Below are 7,903 nucleotides of genomic sequence, written 5' to 3'. Positions count from 1 at the left end.
TTTGCTGCTATTCATCCAGGACTGGACCGGAGCAAATTAATCAACTTGGCTTATCTACTGGGCAGCGATTATACCGAAGGGATCCCGACTGTCGGCTGTGTAACAGCCATGGAGATTCTCAATGAATTCCCTGGGCGTGGCCTGGACCCGCTCTTAAAATTCTCGTAAGGTTTTTTTTTTTTCATGTCTTTAATTCAGGTTATTTATATAAATACTCAGATTAACAAATAGATTTTTTAAAAAACTGTTTAGGTATGTCCCTTGTATCCTTTATTATGTTTAGGCATATCCCTTGTTTACTTTATTATGTTTAGGTATGTCCCTTGTATCCTTTATTTCTCGAGGGCTTTTATCGTGAAGGGGTGTTAAATTTTGTCAAAGTTTTTTTTCTGCTTCTGATAAAATGATCATATTTTTCCTTTCATTTGTTTATATGGTGGATTACATTTTTTGAGTTTTAATACGTTGAATCATCCCTGCATCTCTGGAATGACGTGTACCTGATCATGGTGGATGATCTTTTTGATGTATTCTTGGATTTGGCTTGCAAATATTTTGTTGAGAATTTTTGCATCTGTGTTCACAAAGAAAATTGTTTTGTAATTCTTGTTCTTTGTTGGGTTTTTATGTGTTTGGGGATCATGGTAACTGTGCTCTCACAAAATGAGTTGATATTCCTTCCTGTGTCTATTTTGTGGATTTAATTTGAGGTGTCAGATTGTCTTTGAAAGTCTGGTAGAATTCTGTACTAAACCCAGCTGGCCTTGAGCCATTTTTTTGGTTGAGAGTTGTATGTATCAAGAAAACTATCCATTTCTTTTTGATTTTCCAGTCTTTTAAAGGTATATCTGGATTTCCTTAGTGTCTCTTGTTATGTTCCCCTTTTCATGTCTAGTTTTGTTACTTTTAGATCTTTTCTTTCTGTCTTTTTTTTTAAGTTTTAAGTTTGAATAAAGGTATATCAGTCTTTTTTATGTAGGCACTTAGTCCTGTGAACTTGTCTCTTAGAACTGCCTTAATTTTATCCCATAAGTTTGGGTATTCATTTTCATTCAACTCTGGAAAGTCTTTTAATTTCTTTCTTTATTTCTGTTTTGACCTGTTCCTCATTTATCAGTGAATTATTCAGAGTTAGTAAGCGTTGTGTTGCTTCTGTTATTGATAATCTACTTTTAATCCTTGGTGGTCAGATAGGATGCAGGGTATTATTATTATTTGTTGTTTTTTTTTTTTTTATATTTGTTGAAACTTGCTTTGTGTCCTAGTATGTGGTCAACTTTGGAGAAAGTTCCAAACTGCTAGAAGAAGTTTTCTTTTATGTTTGGGTAAAATACTCTATAAATATTCGCTAGATTCATTTGGTTTATAAGTCAATTATCACCAGCATTTCTCTGTTTAGTTTATGTCTAGATGACTTGTCCTTTAGTGAGAGTTGGGTATGGAAATCTCGGCTATCACTGTGTGAGGGTCTATGTGTGATTTAAACTATAGTAGTGTTTCTTTTACAAAGGTGGGGCCCTCGTGTTTAGGTTATAGATGTTAAGAATTTTGATCCGCTTCAGCTGCGTTGCAGGGCTCAAGGCCTGCTGTGGAAGAGTTGCTGGGCTCTATTGGAAACATATCGTCCTGGCTGTGATTGTGCTTTTTACGTGTTAGTTTGAACTTAAAGGCCATTTTGTCAGATAAAATGGCTACACTAGCTTCCTCTATAGGCCCATTTGCTTGGAATATCTTTTTCCATTCCTTTACACTGTGTCTATCTTTGATGTTAAGGTGTGTTTCTTGGATGCAGCAGATGACTGGATCCTGCTCTTGCATCCATCCTGTTAGTCTTTGTCTTGTTATTGGGGGAATTTAGAGCATTGATGTTGAGAGATATCAAAGAACAGTCTAAGCATCTGGGTTTCAGAAGGTTTTACTTCTAGCTGCTGATATCTGCTCTTGTCTTGTTGAGTATGTGTACTCAAAAAAAAAAAGTCTTCAGAATAAAAGAAAGCATTGCTTCCCCCTGCATTTTGTTATTGATGAAGACTGCTGTTAGGGTTCCTGACCTCTAGATGGCACCCAAGTCCCTCACTGAGCCACTGCAGGCTGGAACCCAGTTCCTGGTACTAATAATACGCGAAGAAGTGGAACTGAACGATTGGGTAGTCGAGGAGCATGTTTTAACTTCCATAGTGTTTTCTACCAGTTTTCTGTTGGCACACTGTAGTTACGTACCTCAGACCTCGGTAGCCTCTACCAGCAGCGCGTGTTGGCTTTGTTCCTGACTCTGAAGCTTGCTCAGGGTCTTTTGTTCCTCTTCCCTTCCTGTCTTGGAGCAGCTCAAGGACCGGCTGAATGTTTCACATTCCAGGCAGTGAGAGACAGACAGAATGCTGACAGGACTTTGATCCTCTCCACCTGGACCTCTGCCTGAGCACACACCTCAAGGTGTGGTGGCTGTAGAGATAGGAAGTGGACAGGCTTGTTTCAGGCTCCGTGGCTATCACTTCCTGATCATTATCTAGTCATAGCCGTGGGACTAACCTCACTTCTTGATAGGAGTGTTTAAAAAAAGTGACTTTCCTTTAACTTGTCATAGTAAATTAACATTAAGATGGAAAAATTTGAAAATGCACTTAATTTAAAAAATCTAAACTAACAGGCTATTTTTGCTTAGAGCATTGCCCAGTACACCGGAGAACAATAGTTCTTCCTACTATTTAGGGTTTAAAAAAACCTACCCTCTTTCTGCACATAAACCCCTGTCTGTACTATCCTACTCTGTGTGGGCTGGTATCTGCGCTAAAACAGCCATTGCGTTCTTGACTATCTCGGATCCACTAGACCATCCATTTCACTGTCGAGAGGCGTGGAGATCTGTAGCTTTGTGCTACTGTGGTTGGAGCGGAGCTCTGGGAGTTTGTCATCTGACAGATCAGCCCCACTCTCGAAGTCTTGAGGCAAGATGCTTCTGTGTGAGTCACTTCCTCTTCGGAGAGGTCGGGACTGACGTGACACTTGAAATAGTTAACACGGTGTGAGATCTGTAGCCTGTAGCTTAGTATTCTATACCACATACCTGTGCTAGAATTACCACTTGGAATTACATTTCAGAACTTTACGTTTAGCTCTTCCTCTCCAGCGTGGCAACTGTTATGGCTCCCTGCCTCGTAAGTAATTGCTTCCTTTATCATGCAGAGAGTGGTGGCAGGAAGCTCAGAACAGCAAGAAGGTTGCAGCCAATCCCCACGACACGAAAGTGAAGAAGAAGTTGCGGAAGTTGCAGCTGACACCTGGCTTCCCCAACCCTGCAGTTGCGGATGCTTACCTCAAGCCTGTGGTGGATGACTCCAGGGGGTCGTTTCTGTGGGGCAAGCCTGACGTGGACAAGATTAGAGAATATCCTTTCTTAACACTTACGGGACTATTAAGCCAAAGGTTTGCTGGGTTTTAAGTGTAAGGGACAGGAACCTAGCTTTGTTTTTTCTCCAGTGTTCTATTTATTTGAGGCCCTATTTGTTCTTTTCCTCTTTAGTTTTACTGAGATCTGAGATGTCTTTTTTTTTTTTTTTTTATGCTGGGGAATGAGCTCAGGGCTTCATGCATATGAGGCAATTGTCCTTCAATAAGAATCTTTTTTTAAAATTATTTATTTATTATGTATACAGTGTTCTGTCTGCATGCATGCCTGCAGGCCAGAAGAGAACACCAGATTCTCATAGATGGTTGTGAGCTACCATGTGGTTGCTGGGAATTGAACTCAGGACCTCTGGAAGAGCAATCAGTGCTCTTAACCGCTGAGCCATCTCTCCAGCCCCCCTTCAATAAGAATCTTAATTTGAAACAAGCAGCTACAGCATACACGGCATGACCACATGTTTACAATTAAGTATTCCTCAAAAATATGGAAGATTACTGGCTTTGCAATTCTGTGCATTTAAATAATAATTTGGATGGCGGTTTCAACACCGATGATAGATTTAACCCCAGTACAACTTCCTTTCTTAAACAAATATTTATGGTATCCACTCCTTACTTTTATTCTAGGTTAGCCATGCTCTGTAGTGAGGAGTCTGTGATGTCCTAGTATAAATCTTTGAGTGTCTTCTGCCTTAGGAGATTGACCAGAACATGCTGCAATATGATATTGTCAGAGTGGCTTATTTTGCCAGCTTCTGATCTGACCACTTCAGTCTTTATAAATATGATTGTCCCTGGGGATTCAGAGAGTGGCACCAATGGTTGACTCTTGGATCTTTTTGTTTACTACTTGTTAAGTCTCGTTAAAAAGAAAAAAAATCTGTAAATCTTAACTACCAACACATTTTGTCAGAGATACTTTGGCTGGAACAGGACGAAGACAGATGAATCCCTTTTTCCAGTACTCAAGCAACTGAATGTCCAGCAGGTAACTGTGGATTTCTTTACATCCTGAGTGACAACTGCAGTTGGTAGGGTGGTTGCTGTCAATGTCCAGTTAACTCTTATTCCAGGGCAAGTAACCGAAGGTTTGGAATGGTGACGCCTTAAAGAATAGACTGAAACAGAAAGGAAAAATTGGGCCCTGAAACCCTTTTTTAAATATCACTGTTAACCCTGCAGTGTCCTTATTTATGCTGACTTTGAAAAAATTCTAGTCTAATAAATGGTTTCATATTAAGATGCTTGAGTTGAAATGTATTACTTCTCTGGAGCTGTGTTCAGTTTTTAAAAGCCCAGGAAGTAGTCACTCCAAAACAATTCTAATCATTCGATTTTCTTCAAACACTAACATTTCAAGTTACAACTTAGGGTCTGGTCTATCTATTAGCATTTCTGCAAGAGAGGTTTTGTAGGAGGAAAAATGCCCTTTCCGGTGGCCTTCAGTTCTTCAAAATGGGTGTCCATGATTTTCTTACCCGTTTGTCTTGCTCACGTCGGGTAAGCCTTCCTTCATCTCAGAAGCCACTCATGAAACATACATGTAAATAGGAATGAAACTACAGTTTTTAGGATGGCAAAATCAATTCCCATTAAGTTTGGGTCATTTAGGGAAAAAATCCAATACAACTGGTCTTAAGAATATTCCCAGGGGTTCCCTCTTGTTTGTTCACCTGATGGCTTTTACCTACCAGAGGTAGAAAGAAGCTCATTAAGAATTTGCTAGTGACTGGTTATTCTGTAATTTCAGACAAATGCCATTGTGATACATTTTCCCTTTCAATTATTCATTTTTTTCTCCCTAAAATTAGAAAGTAAAATAGTAGATTAAAACTGCTACCTCCCTCCTAATAGTTGTTGGCCTGGGTTTATTTTTCCCTGGTTTCTCATGTTAATCTGCTCCTCCACATAAATGCCTCTGGATAGAGTGGGTCTCTCCTTCCTCCTGACTCATCAGCATACACCTTCTTCCGTGGATTGCATTGCTTCTCACAGTTTTGGGGGATCAGCGTATTTCTCACAAAGGAGTTCATATTGGCTCTGTTTCTTTTGGGGATTTTAGTTTTTGGGGTAATTATGAATAATGCTGTTATACACACACACTAGGTTTAAGAGTATCTTTTCAGCCGGGCGTGATGGTGCATGTGCATGCCTTTAATCCCAGCATTAGGCAGAAGCAGGTGGATCTCTGTGAGTTTGAGGCCAGCTTGATCTACAAAGTGAGTTCCAGGACAGCCAGAGCTGTTACACAGAGAAGCCCTGTCTCAGAAACCCCCCCCCCCAAAAAAAGAAGAAGAATATCTTCTTAACAGTGGATTTTTGTTTCCTGTGGCTTTTGATGGTGCCTAACTTGTCCCTTGAAGGTACTGTATGATGCTAATGTTCTTAAGAGAAAAGCATTGGATGACTTAGACATTGACTCTGAAATTCTGTTGCTGCCAGAGAAGAGGATACAGTTATTATAAAACAAAGCAAAACAAAACAAAACCCAAAAAACCCCACAGGTAGACTGGCAGGCCATGAATTGAATTCTTAGAACTAGTAATCCAAACTGAGTGATCAGAGTTGAATTTATTGCTTTGGTCTAGAAGCTACTCACTAATCGGATTCATCATTTTATTTTATTTTAGACCCAGCTACGAATTGATTCCTTTTTTAGATTAGCTCAACAGGAAAAACAAGATGCCAAACACATAAAAAGCCAGAGGCTGAACAGAGCTGTGACATGCATGCTGAGGAAAGGAAGGGAAGAGGCAGCTGGCGAGCTGGAGAAAGAGATTGGCACCCCGGATAAGGCAAAAGGAAACCCCCCAAAAAGAAGCCTGTCGAGCCCAAGAGAAACATCAGACCCCAAAAGAAGGAGGTCTTTAGGAAATGGTGGGTTTCTGGGGGACCCCTACCTCTCAGAGTCCCCCGGGGATTCAGGTGAGGATGCAGAAAGTTCATCTGAGATGTGCGCACAGCAAAGAAGAACAGCGGAGTCACCAAAAGTCCGCCACTCGGATTTGCCCAGCGTGGAGAGAGATGCTCACAGAAGGGACGTGTCTGCTGTGTCTACTAGCAGCTCCAGTGAGGACGATGGGGACGAAGTCAAGGCAGTCCTGGTGACTGCTAGACCTGTATTTGGGAAGAGAAAAAGGAAGCTAAGGTGAAGGAAAGGAAAGTCTAATTTAAAAAAAGCCAGCAGTTTGTAAGGATGATGTTCGCAATGATTATGTGTTGAGAGCATGAAATTAAATCTATTTGTACAATCTCCATTTTGAACGTGTAGTTTTTATTTTATAGTTTGGTTTCTAAAGTTTATTTTAAAAAATCAAAGAACAGAAAAACCTTACATGAAAATGTCTGTGTTAGTGTCTACATTAGTATCCACAAACAACATGGAAACATGGTATGTTTTGGTCAATATCTATGGCGTACAGTTATAGCGGTAACCAGACTAGTTCATCTGGTTCACTGCTACAGGGATACTAGACCTTACTTCTTCCAATGGAGACCCATCTCTTAAATGTTTCACAACTTCCTCAAACAGCTGTGGGCCAAATGTTCAAACACGAGCATCTGTGTGTGTGTGTGTGTGTGTGTGTGTGTGTGTGTGTGCGCGCGTGTGTGTGTGTGTGTGTGTGTATACTGCGTGTGTGTGCCTGTGTGTGTGTTTAACACATGCTTTCCTAGTAGAGACAGATGCCTTACAGAAAGGCATAGCTGAAGGCATCCGTCTCCGTGTACTCTTCAGTGTAATAAATGATTATTGTCATGTTGGTTAATATAATTGATTGTGGAGTTTTGGATCTTGTAAATCTTAGCACTGGGGACCTCATGATTTTACAAATAACTCTCTGAAAGAGGTAAATAATTTTTATTTATTAAATCACTATTCATGCTTGGTTTAAACAGAGTCAAAAAGGGAGCGTGTCCTCTGACCAAAGCCACCTGCCTTTGCATAGCAGTGTGAATTCCTCAGGGTTTTGGAATTCCAGGAATGTTTTACCTGTAATATTTATTCCCCAAATACATCTTATGTGCTTTTTATGTTCCTGTTTTATATGAGATAAAGCTGAGAAATATAAGAATTAAATGGCCCCAAGTCATAAGTGGTTCTTGACATGAATAATGAAAACCGGGTTTTGGGATGCCTAGTCCTATCCTGTATATGAAATGACAGGAGTTCAGCTCTGTGTACATCACGGTCTTAAAGTATGTCTTAGAAGTTGTACTCACATTTCTGAGTGTGCAGTCTTGCTTGGCTTTGATTCCTCCTGCAACATGAAAGTGAAAGGAAATTTATATGAGCCCCGAGGTACACGCCTCTGTGCTGGCGTAGAGATGCTCAGAGAACCATACCCCAGCCTGCTTATTCAGCCTCAGTGAGAAGGAAGCCTGGTCTTCTGATTCTTGGGTACAGAACAATGCTACACCCATGCTGATGCATAGGTTGCATTCTAAAATCTGTCTGTGTTCACACCCAGATAGGTGACTTAAAAATTGCACGGTCTCT

The 7,903-nt window shown here is 40.4% G+C and overlaps 1 protein-coding gene across 1 annotated transcript in view; it reads left to right on the top strand.

Annotated features, from left to right (window-relative positions):
* Ercc5 (ERCC excision repair 5, endonuclease) overlaps positions 1 to 6,658 on the top strand; it is a 20,362-nt gene extending 13,704 nt beyond the window's left edge. The window contains exons 10-13 of the mRNA XM_050159147.1: positions 20 to 164; positions 3,184 to 3,386; positions 4,311 to 4,393; positions 6,036 to 6,658. Of these exons, the coding sequence (XP_050015104.1) occupies positions 20 to 164; positions 3,184 to 3,386; positions 4,311 to 4,393; positions 6,036 to 6,557 (953 nt within the window). The 3' untranslated portion in view covers positions 6,558 to 6,658. The remainder of the gene's footprint in view (positions 1 to 19; positions 165 to 3,183; positions 3,387 to 4,310; positions 4,394 to 6,035) is intronic.
* The last annotated feature ends 1,245 nt before the right edge of the window (positions 6,659 to 7,903 follow it).

Source organism: Alexandromys fortis, unplaced genomic scaffold (assembly GCF_014885135.2).
Source record: "Alexandromys fortis isolate MF-2015 unplaced genomic scaffold, M_Fortis_MF-2015_v1.1 scaffold_65, whole genome shotgun sequence".
Classification (NCBI taxonomy): Eukaryota; Metazoa; Chordata; class Mammalia; order Rodentia; family Cricetidae; genus Alexandromys; species Alexandromys fortis.
This window is presented reverse-complemented; position numbering and strand designations above follow the sequence as displayed.